The sequence below is a fragment of the Phocoena phocoena genome, chromosome 6 (genome assembly GCF_963924675.1).
Source record: "Phocoena phocoena chromosome 6, mPhoPho1.1, whole genome shotgun sequence".
NCBI classification, from domain to species: domain Eukaryota; kingdom Metazoa; phylum Chordata; class Mammalia; order Artiodactyla; family Phocoenidae; genus Phocoena; species Phocoena phocoena.
Window position 1 is genome coordinate 47,594,209 of NC_089224.1, and position 20,084 is coordinate 47,614,292.

Sequence of the window (20,084 nt, forward strand, 5' to 3'; positions counted from 1 at the left end):
TTTACCTTTTACTTTACTTGTGTATTTGCTCATGAATGACTATTTCTCCATCTTCTTCTTTTTTTTTTTAACTAAATCAAAGGAAAAGGGATTTATGTGTACATTTGGGTATTTTGAATTGAGACTATGTTGTACTTTGGGATTATAAAATAATATCTGTCTCGGGAAGTATTTCTGGAAGTTTGTCAGTATTTTGGTGAATGTTTGAGTTAGCTACGTGGATGGATCTGTTTTCTTCCAAGATACAGAGCTTGGTTCACTGATACCTCTCTTGTTTACGCTATTGTCTGGTACTGAACTTCTGAGGAATGACTGATGTGTTTCTCAATTGAAAATGGGAACATAGGCGAGGGTCTCTGAAAGCTGACAATGGGAAGTAACATGACATAGCAAACGTTCTGCCGGCCCTGCCCGTCATCTCCCCATCTCTCTAAGGTAGCCTGGATGATGATAATAGCAATTAACATTCAGTGAATGTTTCAGTGACATGCCAGGCCCCCTTCTATTTCCTCGACAGGAATGAACCAGTTCTTTACAACAGCCCTATCCCATGAGGTATCCTCTCTTCAAAGGTGAGGAAGCTGGGACATGAGTGAGCTCTGCTGATTGTTGATCAGTCTGGTCTCGATGGGCCCAAAGATTTTCTGAGCTCATCTCGTCAAAGTCCTGGAAACTGCTGAGGCCAAGCAGGGCACTCTCGCAGGAGGAGTTACAATCCTAGGACTGGCTCATGGTTAAGATTCCAAACTTTTACACTGTGGTTGGTGGCATCTTGGTCAGAATCTCTCTTTTTCGCCTGCTGAGCTTTGTGATTTTGGCTGGAAGATTTTCCATACGTGCTGTCTGAGCCCTTCCCACCCTTTGAGCCTTCCTGGCTTTTCGCTGTGGCGTCTCTGACTCCTTCCCCGCCAAAACCCTCCACGGGGGTCTCTGTGGAACATTGTTTGGTTGCTGGTATGTGAGTATTTATAGCGCTAGCATCGGTCTTTTCTTTAAAGCAAACCCCACAACTCCTTAGAAAATAATTAGAATTTCAAGAAGAGCTTTCTGGCATATTTTTATGCTGTTCGGTGGAGTGTCACGTGCTGGGGTGAGTTGCTGGAAACAGGCTGGAGTTGGGCTTTCAGGCTGGGGTCCCCTGGAGCGTATCTCACACAAAGGTCCCTGTGTGGACATCTTCCGGGTCTGGGGACATGCTGCCCTTTCACCAGAGCCTGTTTATAAAGAACCCTACAAGTATGCTTTTGTTTCTGCACTCTCTATAGTAGCTTTATTAAATGATTTAAAAGTAGGGGGAGCTAGGAGCCCTACAGTGCCATGAGAATTGATTTTAGGGGGTGAGAAAGCAACAACTCCATTAAAAGTCCCGCCGTCGTCTTCTCCCAACCTCTGAGCGGTGGGAGAGAAAGGTGCCCGCACCTGGCTTGCGCACGGAGGAGCTGAGGCCGGCATCGCGGGGAAGAGCAGGGCTCTGGCTGAGATGCCAGGCTGCTCAGGTTTGAATTCTGGGTGACCTTGGGCTTCTCTGGGTCTCTGCACATGTCAATGGAGATGATCACAGGGTGCATGTGAGGATTGAATGTAGGAATGATCTATAGATGGGAGCCCCGACAAGGGCGCACACCCAGGGTTTCAGCACGCAGCCACTGCACGCGGTGCATGCCCTCGGGGGTAGGAAGCCTGACGGGGAGTGAGACCCCTCCTGCTCCGAGTCTGCACACCCCCCCTCCCCACCGAGATGCCTGCACTCGCTCTTCTTCCTGACGGTGCCGTGGCTCCCTTCTTCCCCCTACAGGCGTGTACCACGCTTCATCGTGCTTTGCTCTGTTGTGGATCGCAGGTACTGTGTGTATTACAAATGGAAGGTTTGTGGCAACCCCACCCTGAGCAGGTCTCTTGGCGCCAGTTTTCAAACAACATTTGCTCCCTTTGCGTCTTTGTGTCACATTTTGTTAATTCTCGCAATATTTCAAAGTTTTCATCATGATTACATTTGCTATGGTGATCCGTGATCAGTGACCTTTGATGTTACTACTGTGACTTGCTGAAGGCTCAGGTGATCTTCAGCATTTTCTAGCAAAAAAGTATTTTTACTTAAGGTATGTACATTGTTTTTAAAGACATAATGCTATTATACACTTTTAATAGACTACAGTATAGTGTAAAAATAATTTTTATATGCACTGCGAAACCAAAAACTTCGTGGGAATTCCTTTATTGTGCTATCTGCTTTACTGCAGTGGTCTGGAACCAAATCCTCAATATCTTCGAGGTCTGCTGACACATAGGGTCGTAAATGAGATGATTGTCAAAGAGAGCAGTAAGCCTCAATTTGTGCACATCTAGCTCCTCTGCGTTCATGGCCTCCAGCTTCCCATGCAAAGCTGAAAACTGCGATTCTTCCATTTTAGCCAAACTCACATATGTGACTGGGAACCAGCCTCACCCCCCCTGCCCAGAACAAGATAGGAAGGCTGAGCTTAATAGAGACTCGGACGACAAGATTTAAATAAATAAGCTGTATTATCTGTACAAAAAATATAAATAGAGTTTTGTGTTTTAGAGGAGGAAGTGCCTCCTTCCACATTCTTCAGCAGCCCTAATAATCTTCTGGCGCTGCCGAGTCACAATTCACAGAACAGACAGTAAATGTACATTCATCTCATGCAAGGAGCACGCTGCTGCCCGCCCCAAACCTAGGTCCTCCAAGCTCGCTCTGAAACCCACCTCCACCTGCTACAACCCGACACGTGGTGGAGCTGGAGGACACCTGCTATTTAGGAAACGTAAATATTGCCCACTGGTTTTCCATAGCTATTGAGCTAGGTATTATCAACCACATTAGTCATAGTATGGAATCTGTCTTGCACATTCCATGCATAACTATTGTGTCACAAACGAATCCCCTCTTATTGCCCTGTCATCCTGTGCTAGCTTTTACAATGTATTCTGTACACAGCGAATGGATCCAGAGTTAAACATCAGGTTCTATTAAAAATAGGAACAATACAATAATCACCACCGAGTTTACAGGAACACAACTGCAGGAAGTTAATAAAAAGTCCCCCAAATATTTTGTTGTTTTTTTTTCTGGAAGACAATGTACAATTATTAATATTGCACTTTTTTATACAGGAAATCCTAATAAATATTCACAAAAGATATACAGACATAGAAGACATTCTCTTTTATTTTAAATAAACATTACACTGATTTTTAGGAACATGATTTCTTAGAGCCCATTATTGTGGTGAGGAAGAAAGAACTACCTTAACTGTCCATAGCTCACCTGGGGAGAACACAAAGCATAATGTCTCCCCCACTAACTTGTACTTCCAGGCTGGCTAGAAAATGCAGCCCCGATGTCAGTGGAGGCCCCGAGGTGTGTGACGTTTTGCGAGTCTGTATGTGAGGGGGCGGTTTGGCTGAGGGGTGAGTGACTCTGGCCGCCCTGCTCTGCCCCAGCTGCTACTAAATGGTGGCCACGGGGATTGGGGGGCGCAGGCCAAAGTCACTCGCCCCCCAACCGCTCTGCGGAGTGAGCACTCTCATTGACAATGAGCCACGATGTCCCAGGTTTTCAGTTTTGCCGCTTGGCTCTGCTACAGCCACGTTACTGTAGCTGACGGGCATTACTGGAGTGTGTATGCCCGCTTTGCCCGCGGAGTCAGCAAAACCAATGTATTTTAATTCTGGTAGAGTTCATAGTACTTCACCGTGTGGAGGGAATGGGTTGAAAAGCCTTTGAGGAGCGTCTGGGAAGCTTTAGTTATCCTTTGGCTTTGCCTCCGTGCCCCATCGCCCCGCCCTGGCCTGTTGTCTGAATACAGGGCAGCCGTCACCGTGCCCCGGGAGGGGCCCACGCAAGCCTGCGGTTCCACGGGTGCCCTGGTCGCTCTCATCTGACGGATACTCTGGCAACTTGAATGGTGGGTTGGTTTTTGGCCAGCTGACCCCAGTCCTTGGCCCTCAGGTGGAGCAGTAAAAACCATATAGGCAGGAAACCCAGCCTACTCATGAGTGAAACACCCTGGCCCAGGTCAGCAGTTCGTTCTGGGCTGGGGGATGCTTGATTCGGAGACGCCAGGGGTGGCCTGACTGCGCAGCTAGGCCCCGCCGCCGCCATCTCACCAGCTCTGCCATGGGGGCACGGGCAGAAGTTCACTGAGCGGCTCGCTCGGGGACCCCTCTCCGCTGCAGGGAGGGCATACCTCCTGCACGCGGCCCGAGCCCCAGGGCTCTGCCTTCCTGGGGGCAGCAGAGCTGAGCACCGCAGCCTCCCCTGAGCCTGCACCGGTACACCAGGCACTGGGGCTCGTGGTTCAGAGCCTCGTGTGGCTGCCCGCTCGCTCCCCTGTCCCCTTCGCTCCCCCTCTCAGGAACTCGCACAGGCTTCTTTGTGCTTCTGTCCCTTCCTTCCCCCCTTCGTTTTCTGCATCGCTGTGCGCTTTAGGCCTACTTGGATTGGCTCCCCTTTACCTCCACCGTGGTTTGAGTTCTCATTGCTCTGTGCCCCCCACTGGAAGAGCTGAGTCCTGGGCTGTGTTCTCAGCACGGATGGTGTCCTCCCTCCCCTGCCTTAACCATCTCCTGCCAGGAGAGATGCTGTTGGCTGTCCGGAGTCAGTACCGATGCTTCACAAACCCTCTGGCACCCTCCCCTTCTGCCTCTCTCTCCCGTCTACCGTGGCTCTGGCTCCCTGCTGGCCCCGGGGGGCTGCGCTGGCCTCTTCCTAGGTCTCCCTGGGATCCCAGGTTGGGGAGGGAGCTGGCTCTTCCAGGGAGCTCTTTCTGTCTGGCCTGATCTGCTCTGCAACCTCCGTTAGACCTCCGTCCTTGTCCTGTCCCCTCATTCTGTCCTCCAGCTAACTGAGAGAGAAGACATGCTGGGGTCCTCATGTCTGGGGAGGGGGAAGGGCAAGGGAGGAGGTTGATGAGGATGTGTGTGGTGGAGGGTGGAGAGGGGGAAATAAATAAATAAAACGAAGAAAGCTTAAGTTCTGTCCAAGGTGGTTGCGTGAGTCCTCCGTGCTGCCAGGGTAGCGTTCTCCCCGCGTCCTGTCTTCACGCTTTGCCGCAAGTCCCACAGCAGCGAGATTTGAACTGGCTGAGTTGGCAGAGTTTCAGCTGTTTCACCTTCTCACAGTACCTGGTGGTATCTCTGCACTCCACTGGGAAAGGGGACAGAAAGGAGAGGTGAAACGGAGGCTCGGTAACAGCCGTGGCCACCGGGTGCCTCCTGGGGTCTGCCTTGGGCACCAGACGCCCGTGCTGGAGGCCTCTGGGCTGGCCTTGCTCCGGTGGAGCTTGGCCATTTGCTCCCCAGGCTGCCAACCATGGGGGCAGCTCAGGCTGCGACTGGGGGCCGAATACCGGGGCTCTGCGGCCTTTCCGATAGCCCCCTTCCTTCCTGAAGGCGCTCGGGACCGCCTCACCTCCTGGGCAGGGGGGCCTTTCCCCATGGCGTTTGAGTGTCTGACTGATTGATGCTTTTCCTCCTTGAGCTGCTTCCCAGAAGGACTAAATTCTGCTCCACTTCGGGGTGGTGTGCAAGTGAGGACCTGTCTGGTGGCTTCACCCCCTGTAACGCGAGCCTTCCTTTCCCCCGTGAAGCTTCATTTGCTTGTCCTCTCTCCCGAGCCTCTCTACCCCTTCCCCTCACCGTGCCTACCAGAGCGCCGTGGCGTCCTAGTTCAGTATTGGCACAGGCTGATGGGTCTTTAATACTGGCGTGGATTCGGGCCGTGGACACCTGTGGTTAATATAGTAAGTCTGAACTACTTTCGTGGAACGGTGGTCCTGAGTATGGGGAGCTGACAGAGATGGGTCAGCATCACACGAGAGGACATAGACAATCCCACCCCGTGTAGAAAAAGGACTGGCACTGTTTGCCTACGTGGCATCTGCTCAGCGTGGGGAATCTGAGGCTCAGTGTGGCCCAGTTTGCGGGGGAAACTGCACGGCAACATTTAAAACTTCCCTTTTCTTTGCTTCATGCTTTGTCTCCTTCCCTGTGGAGAAGCACCTCCAATTTGTTTTGGGTCCAGAGGAAGAAAAAAATAGATCCTCACCCAATGGGGATACAAATGCTGGTGCTGGGCTAAGGAGGAGGGGTCTAGACTTGAGGGAAGAGGGAGTGAATGAGTATCAGATGCCGGGTGTGGCTCCTGCACAGACCGGTGGGTGCCCACGGGGCTGCGAAGGAGGGTGGGGGTCGGCAGGTCCGTGTTCTGTGAGACGCAGAGCCGTGATGGGTGCAGGGTTGGCTGAGCGGGAGGTGCTCTGTGTGCTGCTTGGGCGCAAACAGTGCTTTCTCCCCAAGAGCCATTGTTTAGTTGTCCCCTCCGGGTACCAGCCAAACTACCGTAGGTGAGCTGGAGGCTGATTTCACCCAGCACTTGGCCGAAGGCACCCGGCTGTCTCAGGGGCCGGGATGGAGCCCTTGGGCCACACCCAGCCATCTCTTGTGGCCTGGACACGTGCACGTATATCCTTGCATGCACCTTTGCTCGCCTGCATGCACCCAGGCACCCTCTGAAAATACACAACTCCAGCCCTAGCTCAGGATCCTTGGGAAAGCTGGTCCGCTGCCCTATGCTCAGGCTCAGTTCCGGGGACTGCCCGCTGCACCTGACGCCTCGTGGGGAATCTGCAGAAGGCTCTGTGGGGTTGGAACGTACTGTTTTCACACGGGGTGATGTTGCAGCGCTGCCAGTTGGTGGGCCGGGGCCCCCAGGAGCACAGGTGCTCGGGCACTGCCTTGTTGGTGCGGGCGTGCACGCACTCCACGCGCCGGGACTGGAAGCCGTAGTTGCCGCAGGTCGCCGTGCACAGGGTCCACAGGCTGACCCTCCAGTGTACGCTGCAGGCTTCGGACCAGCAGTTCTGGGTGCTCACGGGCCTGTGGTAGGAGGGTGGCAGGATTAGGGTCTGCCTCTCTGGGGGCTGAATCAGGGGAGCTGATGGGAAAACCGTGCTGGAAACCCCCAAATCTCAGGTATCCCTGAGAACTCCCAGCGCTGCCAGCCCTGGGTTCTGATCTCTGCTCTGTTACTGAACGGCTGTAGGGTCTCAGAAGACCCCTTCCTCTAACTGGGCCTGTGTCTGCTCATCTCTACAATGTCCGTGTCACTGCGTTGACCTGAGAATGAGCTCTGCCAGGGTGGGGGACGGCAGAGCCGCTCTCAGGGGCGGGGACCTTAGCGAGGCGGGTGATGAGCCCTCTCCCCAAGGGAAGGAAGGATGACAGGGGCTGGGGGCTGGATGGGAATGGTAGGCTGAGACCTGGGGACAGGGGTCTCAGCATAACTTCTAGAGGGAGGTGGACAAGAGTGAGAGGCCAGTGGAGCCCTTGGGGTCTGGTGCCCACTTTGTGGACCTGACCTCCTGCCCACCCTGTAGCCAGCACGGGTCTCTTGTGCCACGAGGCCTCCTCAGAGGAACAGCATCCTCTGCGTTCTCTCTCCATCTCCGCAAGGGGAAAGCCCAGCCTGGCCCATTCAGTAAGCACGAGGCCACCTCCTACCTCTAGGAGGCCAGTGACCTGGGGAGAATGCGGAGGTGACCGCTGGGACCATGGAAGGTTGGAGGAGAAAGGTTTACTTACCACCGTCTTTGCGTGCTATTGACACAGGGCCTGGGAAAAGGCAGTCCATGGCTCTCTTACCTCGGAAGGGCGCTGCACTGCTCTGATGGTAAGGTGATGCCATCCCGGGTCTGGCAGAAGACTTGTCTGTGCTGCATGGCGAGGCGAGGCCCGACGCAAGGCCCGTTGCACTGGGAAGCAGAAACAGGTGACATACGCGTTAGCCAAGTCACAGGACAGGCTGCAATGCCCGGGCTGCGTGGGGCAAAAGATCCTTGTGCAGGGGCTTGTTTGAGGCCCTGAGATCATTTATCTTGCCCCTCTTTACACCAACTTAAAGGATATCCACCAGCACATTTTTGCTTATTCCACGGGAGGGTTAGCTTTGCTGTGGTCTGTGAGTATTCTGCTAGCAAATGGCTAATGGCAGTGTAGAGCCAGTCAGAGGTGTCAGCCCCCTCCCAGAGTAACCATATGGAAGGTTAATCTTGGCATAATGGACTAGGAATGTGGTGGTAAGCTTTAGAGTTGAACACCTCCAAATAAGCCCCTCTGCCTTCCCTCCTTCAGTCCAGAGAGTAATTTGGTTTATTGTTTTCTTGCTAAATTCGTCTACGTCACCAAGTCCATGATTTCTTTCCTTTCTTTGGTTTCATTTTCTCCAGGATAAACCAAGGGTGGCTGAACAAAGGTAGACTTAGGTGTGTATAGTTAGTCCATGCTCGTGGAGATGGTTAAGCTCTCCCCAGGGCTGGCAGAGCCAGACCATCGTGGCAAAAACCGCCACCAACGATGGTGTCTGTAAAATACGAAACATCTGCTATTTGAGTAGGGTAAAGGGACAGACATCCCTTGGAGGTCACTTTAAGAGCAAGGGCTCTTAAACTTGGAAGTATCTGGACTCCTAGGGGTCCACAGGGGAGCTGTTGACCCTTAAAATTATAAGCAGCAATCCTGTTTTGTGTAACATTTAATTTATTTTTTTAGTCTTTGAGCCTTTCACCCATTATTTCCACACCCCACCCCCGCCTCTGGCAACACCAATCTGTTCTCTGTATCTATGAGCTTGCTTTTTAAAAAAAAAAAAAAAAAAAAATCCACATATAAGAGAGATCATATGGTATTTGTCTCTCTCTGTATGACTTCTCTAACTTAGCGTAATGCCCTTGAGGTCCGTTCATGTTGTCGCAAATGGCAAGATTTCATTCTTTTTGACCGTATATATGTGGGCTTATTTATGATCTCTTTGTGTTCATCTTATTTGGAGCCCTATGGGCTTCCTGGAGCTGGGTGTCTAGTTCCTTCCCCAGGTTAGGGAATCTTTCAGTATTTCTCCAAACAGGATTTCTGCCCCTTTCTCACTTTCTTTTCCTTCTGGGACCTATGTAATAGCAAGCCCTTTAATCTAGCAGCACTTTTTTTCCTTCTCTGATTAGGTGAGTTCCACTGCCCTGACTTCTAATTCACTGAGCCTTTGTTTGCTTCATGTAGTCTGTTGTTGAACACCTTAACAATTTTCAGTTAATGTGTTCTTCCTTCAGCTCTGTGACTTCTATTTGGTACTTTTTAATATTTTCTATCATCACTTTGTTGAATTTCTCACTCTGTTCACCCATCTTAATTTATCCATGCTGAATTTCTAAAAGCTCTCAGGGAACGCCAATGTTATTGGTCCATGGACCACGCTTTAAAGAGTAGCAAGGCTTGAGGCATTACAAATTACAGGGAACTGCTTGATCTCAAAATCCTTTTAATATAATTTTTTATAAATTTATTTTATTGTTGGCTGCGTTGGATCTTCGTTGCTGTGCTCAGGCTTTCTCTAGTTGCGGCGAGCTGGGGCTACTCTTCATTGTGGTGCACAGGCTTCTCATGGCGGTGGCTTCTCATCGCGGAGCATGGGCTCTAGGCACGTGGGCTCAGTAGTTGTGGCTTGCGGGCTCCAGAGCGCAGGCTCATTAGTTGTGGCGCACGGGCTTAGCTGCTTCGCGGCATGTGGGATCTTCCCGGACCAGGGCTCGAACCTGTGTCCCCTGCATTGGCAGGCGGACTCTCAACCACTGCACCACCAGGGAAGCCCCCCTTTTAATATTTTTGCATTGGTGATATATTGTTGGGATGTGATTCAAACTATAGACGCCCACCAAACCTCCATATTCCACTCCTGTAAGAATGAAAATGATAATAGTTTCTGACAAGAAAATCCTTTTGGAAGAGTGTCGTTCAAAGATCTATTCCTTCATCTTCCTACCTCTTTGAAGTCTTTGAAAACCATGCTGGTTTTAGTCTAAGTAGAACTAAGACCACCTTCTCAGTTCTAACAACCTGGCTTCATGTAATAATTCAACTTTCTTCTTTTAATCCAACATACATTTATGAGGCACCTGTCTTGGGTAGGGAATGTGTTCCATAAAAGCGTATGTGAAAGAATGATGGCAAAAACAGACCTGGAATGTTGGCAGGAGAATTATATGAGAGGTTGAATTATAAATGTGGCTGTAAAACACGTGCCACATCATGAGGAATATTGTAAGCTGTCTGAGGAGTTTGCTGTCTGGGGAGTTTGGATTTTCTTACGAGTGCCACTTTGTTGGGGTGGGGGAGGGGAGGCACCTAGAAAGGTTTTTAAGTGGGAGTGTCACGATCAGAGTTACCCTTTAGAAAGATTATTCTGTCAGCAGTACAGTAATTGAATTGGAAAGTGAATAGACTGGAGAAAGTAATCTAGGTAACAAATTCTGCTGATCAAAATGAAGGCACTGGGCAATGGAAATGGAGAGGAGATTCTATGAAAGTATGATTCACATGGCTTCAGTGGTGCCTTGACAGGGATAAAAGGGAGGGAGCTAAGATGAGTCTCGGGTTTATGGACTGAACATAAAGATAAGAATTTGTTTTGAAGATGTTTTGTATGAGATGTTTGTGAAATATCCAAATATATATGTTCATTAAGCAGGTGGATATATAGATCTGTGACTTAAAAGAGAGCTGTGCTAAACACTATCCATTTGAAAGTCATCAGTAGACCAGTGGTGGCTAGGAGTCATAGGTAGTATAACCCAAGGGGAGGGAAAGCATGAGATGAAAAGGCTTAGGGCAGAACCCTGAGGGACACTGCAGGAAGAGGAGGAAAAAAAGGAATTAAACTGCAGGAAAGGAGAAAAAAAAAGAACTTAGAAAATGTATTCACAGAGACCAACAAAGGAGTTTCCAGAAAGGAAAAAGGGTCAGTAGTATCAAAATGTGTCAAAAAAAACAAACAAGATAGAGTAAGAATTGGCACTACCCAATGGAACTTGACTTATAGGCTGCACTGGTGACCCTGTGAAGGGCAGTTTCAGTGTGGCAATTGGCACTGAAGTCAAACCAGCAGTGAGTAGAGAAACAAATGAGAGTGGAAGAAATAGGGCTCCCGGAGACATATCACTCCTTCAAGAATTCCCAGTTGTGGTCAAAAGACATCAGCAAAATGGCAGACTAGGTGGCTCTAAGTCCTCATTCACACAGAAACATCAAAAAGCAACTGGAAACTGGCTCAACTAATCTTATAGGAATTCTGAAAAAGTCAAAGGTCTACAGCAACCTAGCAAGTGCCCAATAAAGAAAATTGCCCCCCATCTTTATTGGAGTATAATTGCTTTACGATGTTGTGTTACTTTCTGCTATACAACAGAGTGAATCAGCCATATGCATACATATGTCCCCAAATCTCCTCCTTCTTGAGCCTCCCTCCCACCCTCCCTACCCCACCCCTCAAGGTCGTCGCAAAGCATCGAGCTGAGCTTCCTTTGCTATGTAGCAGCTTCCCACTAGCTATCGATTTTACATTTGTTAGTGTATATATGTCAATGCTACTCTCTCACTTTGTCCTAGCTTCCCCTCCGCCCCCCCTCCCACCTTGCCGTGTCCTCAAGTCTGTTCTCTATGTCTGTGTCTTTATTCCTGCCCCTAGGTTCATCAGTACCATTTTTTTAGATTCCATATATATGCGTTAGCATACAGTATTTGTTTTTCTCTTTCTGACTAACTTTGCGTGACAGACTCTCGCTCCATCCACCTCACTACAAATAACTAACTCAATTTCGTTCTTTTTTATGGCTGAGTAATATTCCATTGTATATATGTGCCACATCATCTTTATCCAGTCATCTGTTGATGGACATTTAGGTTGCTTCCATGTCCTGGCTATCGTAAATAGTGCTGCAGTGAACACTGTGGTACATGTATGTTTTTGAATTATGGTTTTTCTCGGGGTATATAGCATGGCAGTTTTGGTCTAGAGGCAGCAGTAGCCCATTTTCCTCCCACCATCTGTAGGGAGCAGAGAAGATCCTGTTTGAAGTATGTAATGTTCTATCCTGTCTGTCAGAGGGCTACCTGAAGGACTGGTCTCTGTCTCATCCAACTCAGGTATCAAGTGGCAGCCTCTACTTGTGAAAGCTGCAAGGGGACTACAGACACTTGGGGCCGGAGATTGCAGATGGAGACATACAATAGACCACCTAAGGCTCTGGGGACAACCTGGGGTGAGACCATCTTGGAAATTAAGACATTCAAAAGCAGCCATATATAAAGGGGAATTCTGAAAGTCACAAGCAGGCCCAGGCAAGACATATGCTCAGGAAAGGTCTGAGAAGACCTTAAGCTTTCATCTCAGGCTGATCCCGAGGTTCAGAGAACACCCAGTTAAGCAGTGAAGGTGTGCACAGAGAAAGTATATTCAAAGACTGGGAGAGATGTCTGTTTTTTTTCAATGCCCAATTTCCAAGAAGAAATCATAAGCACTTCAAAGAAACAGGAAATCATGGCCCATTCAAGGAAGAAAGTGAAGTGGCAGAACCAGCCCTAAAGAAGCAGGGCATCAAATGTATTAAGCAAAGACTTTAAAACAACCATCATAAACATGTTAAAAGTTCTAAAGAAAAACATGAATAAAGAACTAAAGGAAATCAGAAAAAATGATATTAACAAAGAGTAATTATAAAAGGAGACTAAACAAATTGTGGAGCTAAAAAATACAATATCTGAATTGAAAATTTCACTAGCAGAGTTCAACAGCAGGTTTGAGTGCACAGAAGAAACAATTAGCAAACCTGAAAACAGGACAATTGAAATTATTGAGTCTAATGAGCTGAAAGAAAAGACATGACAATGGGACCAACACATACACAGGTAGGAGTCCCAGAAGAAGGAGAGAAAGGGGCAGCAAGATCATTTGAAGAAATAATTGCCAAACATTTCCCAAATTTGATGAAAGATACAAATCTAAAAATCCAAAAAGCTCAACAAATTCCACGTAGAATAAACTCAAAGGGAACCACACTGAGATACAGTATAATGAAATTGTCTTACAAATAAACACAAAGAATCTCGAAATCAACAAGATAGACTCATCAGGTACAAGGGATCCTCAAAAAGATTAGCAGATGATTTCTCAGCAGAACTCTTGCAGGCCAGAAGGTGGTAGGAGAATTATATCTTTAAAGTGCTGAAAAGAAAAAAACTAAACTATGTACCTAGAATTCTATATCCAGTGAAACTGTCGTTCAGAAATGAGGGTGAACTTAAGATATTTGCAGATAAGATGAGAGAGAGTTTATTACCACTATACCTGACTATAAGAAACATGAGAGACCCTCAGGTTAAAATGAAAGGATGCAAGACAGTAACTCCAAGCCATAAGATATAAAGATTGCCAGCAAATGTAAATACATGAGCAAATGTAACAACATGAGCAAATATAAAAATTAGTGTTATACTTTTGGTATGTAACTCCACTTTTTATTCTCTATAGGATTTAAGTGACAAAATGCATTAAAAACAATTATATATCTGTAAGTGGATATGCAGTGTATAAAGATGTAACTTTTATATTATTAACATATAGGAAAGGGGACAGAGCTCTATAGGAATAGAGTTTGTGTGTGTGGTTGAAGTTAAGTTGCTATAAATTAAAACTAGATTGTTATACCTTTAGAATGTCATACGTAATTCCAAGAGCAACGACAAATTAAATACCTACAGACTATACTCAAAAAAAAAAAAAAAACCCAAAACCAAAACATCAGCTAAACACTAAAGAAGGCAGTAATGAAGGTAATGAATGGGGGAAGCTATAAGACACCTAAGACAAATGACAGTGGGAAAAGTAAGTCCTTCCTTATCAGTAATTACTTTAAATGTAAATGGAAAAAACAAGCCTCTCCAATCAAAAGGCATAGATTGGCAATCTATCTACAAGAGACTCACTTTATTATTTTTAATGTATTATAGTTGACTTACAATGTTGTGTTTCTGGTATACAGCAAAGTGATTCATATATGTATATATATATAATTTTTCATATTCTTTTCCATTATAGGTTATTACAAGATATTGAATATAGTTCCCTGGGCTATACAGTAGGTCCTTCTTGTTTATCTATTTTTAAATAGTTTAATTTAAAAAATTTGTTTTATATTGGAGTATAGTTGATTTACAATGTTGTGTTAGTTTCAGGTATACAGAAAGTGATTCAGTTATACATATACCCGTTCTTCTTCACATTCTTTTCCCATAGGTTATTACAGAATATTGAGTAGAGTTTCCTGTGCTATACAGAAGGTCCTTGTTGGTTATCTATTTTAAATATAGCAGTGTGTACGTGTCAATCCCAAACTCCCAATCTATCCCTACCCACTGGTAACCATAGGTTCGTTTTCTAGGTCTGTGAGTCTGTTTCTGTTTAGTAAATAATAAGTTCATTTGTATCATTTTTAAAGATTCCTCATATAATCAATATCATATGATATTTGTCTTTCTCTGATTTCCTTCACTTAGTATGATAATCTCCAGGTCCATACATGTTGCTGCAAATGACATTATTTCTTTTTAACGTCTGAATAATATTCCATTGTATGTATGTACCACGTCTTCTTTATCCATTCCTCTGTTGATGGACATTTAGGTTGCTTCCACGTCTTGGCTACTGTAAGTAGTGCTGCAATGAATATTGGGGTGCATGTATGTTTTTGAATTGCAGTTTTCTCCAGATATATGCCCAGGAGTGGGATTGCAGGATAATATGGTAGTGCTATTTTTAGTTTTTGAAGAAACCCACATACTGTTCTCTATAGTGCTTGTACCAATTTATATTCCCACCAACAGTGCGGGAGGGTTCCCTTTTCTCCACACCCTCTCCAGCATTTATTGTTTCTATACTTTTTGATGATGGCCGTTCTGCTGGTGTGAGGTGATATCTCATTGTAGTTTTGATTTGCATTTCTCTAATAATTAGTGATGTTGAGCATCCTTTCATGTGCCTGTTGGCCATCTGTCTGCGTTCTTTGGAGAGATGTCTAATTAGGTCTTCTGCCCATTGTTTGATTGGGTTGTTTGTTTTTTTTAAGATTGAGCCCCATGATCTGTTTGTGTGCTTTGGAGATTAATCCCTGTGGGTTGCATTGTTTGCAAATATTTTCTCCCATTCTGTGGGTTCTCTTTTCATTTTGTTTATGGTTTCCTTTGCTGTACAAAAGGTTTTGAGTTTAATTAGGTCCCATTTGTTTATTTGTGTTTTTATTTCGATTACTCTAGGAGACAGATAGAAAAAGATACTGCTGTGATTTATGTCAGACTGTTCTGCCTGTGTTTTCCTCTAAGGGTTTTATGGTGTCTGGTCTTACATTTAAGTCTTTCTGTTTATTTTTGTGTATAGTGTTAGAGAATCTTCTAACTTCATTCTTTTACATGTAGCTGTCCAGTTTTCCCAGCACAACTTATTGAAGAGACTATCTTTTCTGCATCGTCTAATTAATTGACCATAGATGCGTGGGTTTATTTCTGGGCTTTCTTTCCTGTTCCGTGATCTGTATTTCTGTTCTGGTGCCAGTACCATACTGTTTCAATGACTAACTTTCTGGTATGATCTGAAGACAGGAAGCCTGATTCCTCCAGCTCCGTTTTTCTTTCTGAAGATTGCTTTGCCTGTTTGGGGTCTTTCGTGTCTGCATACAAATTTTAAGATTTTTTGCTCTAGTTCTGTGAAGAATGCCATTGGTAATTCGATAGGGATTGCACTAGTTCTGTGAAGAATGCCATTGTTAATTTGATAGGGATTGCACTGAATCTGTAGATTGCCTTGGGTAGTATAGTCATTTTGTCAATAAATCCGAGAACATGGTATATCTTTCCACCTGTCTGTGTCATCTTTGATTTCCTTCATCAGCATCTTACAGTTTTCAGAGTACTGGTCTTTGGTCTCCTTAGGTAGGTGTATTCCTAAGTAAGTATTTTATTCTTTTTGATGAGATGGAAAATGGGATTGTTTCCTTATTTCTCATTCTGATCTTTCATTGTTAGTGTATAGGAATGCAAGAGATCTCTGTGTATGAATTTTGTATCCTGCAACTTTACCAAATTCATTGATGAGCTCCAATAGTTTTCTGGTAGCATCTTTAGGATTTTCTATATATAGTATCATGTCATCTGCAAATAGTGACATTTTCACTTCTTCTTTTCCCATTTGGATTCCTTTTATTTTTCTTCTCTGACTGCCACAGCTAGGACTTCAGGATTATGTTGAATTAAAGTGGCAAGACAGGACATCCTTGTCTTCTTCCTAATCTTACAGGAAATGCTTTCAGTTTTTGACCATTGAGTATGGTGTTAGCTGTGGGTTTGTCATATGTGGTCTTTATTATGTTGAGGTAGGCTCTCTCCATGCCCACTTTCTGGAGAGTTTTAATCATGAATGGATGTTGAATTTTATCAAAAGCTTTTTCTGCATCTATTGGGATGATCATATGGTTTTTTTATTCTTCAATTTGTTGATGTGGTGTATCACACCGATTGATTGGCAGTTATTGAAAAGAACCTTGAATCCCTGGGATAAATGTCACTTGATCATGGTGTACGATCCTTTATTGTTGGATTCAGATTGCTAGTATTTTGGTGAGGTTTTTTGCATTTATGTTCATCAGTGATCTCGGCCTGTAATTTTCTTTCTTTTGTGGTATCTTTGTCTTGGTATCCTGGTGACCTCACAGAATGAGTGTGGGAGTATTCCTTCCTCTGTGATTTTTTGGAATAGTTTCAGGAGGACAGGTGTTAACTCTTCTCTAAATGTTTGATAGAATTCACCTGTGAAGCAGTCTGGTCTTGGACTTTTGTTTCGTGGAAGTTTTAAAATCACCGTTTCAATTTCAGCATTTGTGATTGGTCTGATCATCTTTTCTATTTCTTCTTGGTTCAGTCTTGGGAGAGTGTGCCTTTCTAAGAATTTGTCCATTTCTTCTACGTTGTGCATGTTAATGGCATAGAGTTGCTTGTAGTACTCTTATGATCCTTTGGATTTCTGTGGTGTCCGTGGTAGCTTCTCCTTTTTCATTTCTAATTTTATTGATTTGAGCCCTCTTCCTCTTTTTCTTGATGCATCTGGCTAAGGGATTATCAATTTCATCTTCTCAAAGAACCAGCTTTTTGTTTCATTGATCTTTTCTGTTGTTTTGCCATCTCTATTTCATTTATTTCTGCTCTGATCTTTATGATTTCTTTCCTTCTGCTAACTTACTTTGGGTTTTGTTCTGTTTTGTTTGTTCTTCTTTCTCTAGTTGCTTTAGGTGTAAGGTTAGGTTGTTTATAGGAGATTTTTCTTGTTTCTGGAGGTAGGATTGTATTGCTGTAAAATTCCCTCTTAGAACTGCTTTTGCCACATTGCATAGGTTTGGGGTTGTCATTTGTCTCTAGGTATCTTTTGATTTCCTCTTTGATTGATTTCTTCAGTGATCCATTGGTTGTTGAGTAGCATATTGTTTAGCCTCCATGTGTTTGTGTTTTTTCTGTAATTGATTTCTAGTTTCAAAAAAGATGCTGGATATGATTTCAGTTTTCTTAAATTGATCACAAATGTGATCAAGTTTATAGCAATACAGTATACAAGGAAATAATGTCACTTGCAGCAATGTCATTTGGAGATTATCAATCATACTAAGTGAATAAATCAGAGAAAGACAAATATCATATGATATTGATTATATGAGGAATCTTTAAAAATGATACAAATGAACTTATTATTTACTAAACAGAAACAGACTCACAGACCTAGAAAACGAACCTATGGTTACCAGTGGGTAGGGATAGATTGGGAGTTTGCGATTGACACGTACACACTGCTATATTTAAAATAGATAACCAACAAGGACCTTCTGTATAGCACAGGAAACTCTACTCAATATTCTGTAATAACCTATGGGAAAAGAATGTGAAGAAGAACGGGTATATGTATAACTGACTCACTTTCTGTATACCTGAAACTAACACAACATTGTAAATCAACTATACTCCAATATAAAATAAAAAATTAAAAAGAAAGGTCTCAAAGTACCTAACTGTAGCCCTTAAGGAACTGAAATAAGAAGGGCAAACTAAACCCAAAGCTAGTAGAAGAAAGGAAATGATAAGAGTGCAGATAAGGAACAGAGAAACAGTAGAGAAAATCAGGGAAACCAAAAATTAGTTCTCCCTAAAGATCTACAAAATAGACAACTTTAGCTACATTGACTACGAACAAAATAGAGCATTCAAATTATTAAAATCTGAAATGAAAGTGTCAACATTACTACTGATTTTATAGAAATTTAAAAAATATTAAATGAGAGTACTGTGAACAACTATACACCAATAATTGGATAACCTAGATGTAATGGACAATTTCATAGGAACATACAACCCGCCAAGACTGAATCATGAAGAAATAAAAATATGACTAGACCTATGAGTGGTAAGGAGATTGAATCGGTAATCAAAGACCGCCCAACAAAGAAAAGCCCTGTACCAGAAAGCCTCACTGGTGAGTTCTACCCAATATTTAAAAAAATAATTTATACCAATTTTTCTCAAACTCTTCCTGAAATTTGAAGGGGAGGGAAGACTAACACTCCCTAACTCATTCTATGAGGCCAGCAATACCCTGATACCAAAGCCAGACAAAGCTGCTATAAGAAATGAAAACTAAAGAATAATATCATCTCTTCTGATTATTGATGATGAAATCCTGAACAAAATACTAGCAAATCAAATTTAGCAGCATAATAAAAGGAATAAACACCAGGAAGAGGTAGGGTTTATTTTTGGAATGTAAGGATGTTTCAACATATGAAAATCACTGTAATATACCACATTAGCATAATGAAGGGAAAAAAACACATGATCATCACAGCAGATGCAGAAAAAGCACTTGACAAAATTCAACACCCTTTCATGATAAAAACACTAAAAAAACTAGGAGTAGAAAGAAACTACTGCTACCTCAAAATAATAAAGACCATATATGAAAAACCCACGACTAACATCATCAATAGTGAAGACTAAAAACTTCTCCCCTAAGATGAGGAACAAGAACGCAGTGTTGAGCATTCTTGGACATAGTATTAGAAGTTCAGAGCAATTAGCCAGGAAAAAAAAGAAAAAAGCCATCCAAGTTGGAAAGGAGAAGAAGCAAAATTATCACCGTTCACAGAGATACATTAAAAACCCTTAAAATCCCAATGAATGAACTCAAAGTTGAAGGATACAAAATCAGCATATAAAAATCAGTTGCACTTCTATAAATGAATGATGAACAATCTGAAAAGGAAATTAAGAAAACAATTCCATTTATGACAGCACTAAGAATAAAATACCTAGGAATAAACCAAAGAGGCAAAAAAGACTTGTACATGGAAAACTATAAAAAGAAATTAAAGACACACAGCGGAAACAATCTTGAAAAAAAAAAGTTGGAGGCCTTAAACGTCATGATTTTAAAATAAACGTCATGATTTTAAAACTTACTATAAATTCAGAGTAGTCAAAACAGTGTAGTTCTAGCATGCAGACAGATATGTGGACCAATGGAATAGAATAGAGAGCCTAGAAACAAACTTGCATATGTAGTCAGATGAAGTATGCCAAGATCTTTTAATGGGGAAAGGACCGTCTTTTTAACAAATGGTTCTGGCAAAACAATATCCACACGCAAAAGAATTAGGCTGGATCCTTACTTTACACCATATAAAAATTGTCTCAAAATGGATCAAAGACTTAAATGTAAGAGTTAAAAGTATAAAACTGTTTGAAGAAAACAGAGGGGAAGAGCTTCATGTTATCGGATTTGGCAATCATTTCTTGACTATGACACGAAAAGCACAGGCCACAAGAAAAAATTAGATAAGCTGGACATCATCATAATTAAAAGCTCTTCTTCATCAGTGGACACTACCAAAAGAGTGAAAAGGCAACCTACAGAATGGGAGAAAATATTTGCAAATCATAAATCTGATAAAGGATTAATATTCAGAATATATCAAGAAGTACAACTCAAACACAAAGCCTTGAATAGACATTTCTCTAAAGAAGATGTATGAATGGGCAATACACACATGAAAGTATGTTCAACATCACTAGTAAGTAGGGAAATGCAAATCAAAACCACAGTGAGATACCACTTCACATTCACTAGGACGTCTACTATCAAAAACCCA

General features: G+C 43.8%; 1 protein-coding gene across 1 annotated transcript in view; it reads right to left on the minus strand.

Moving 5' to 3' along the window:
* Positions 1-5,063: 5,063 nt before the first annotated feature.
* Positions 5,064-20,084, minus strand: part of ADAMTSL1 (ADAMTS like 1) — a 433,243-nt gene continuing 418,222 nt past the window's right edge. The window contains exons 27-29 of the mRNA XM_065878827.1: positions 7,666-7,775; positions 6,680-6,900; positions 5,064-5,170 (exon numbers count right to left, since the gene is read on the minus strand). Of these exons, the coding sequence (XP_065734899.1) occupies positions 5,064-5,170; positions 6,680-6,900; positions 7,666-7,775 (438 nt within the window). The remainder of the gene's footprint in view (positions 5,171-6,679; positions 6,901-7,665; positions 7,776-20,084) is intronic.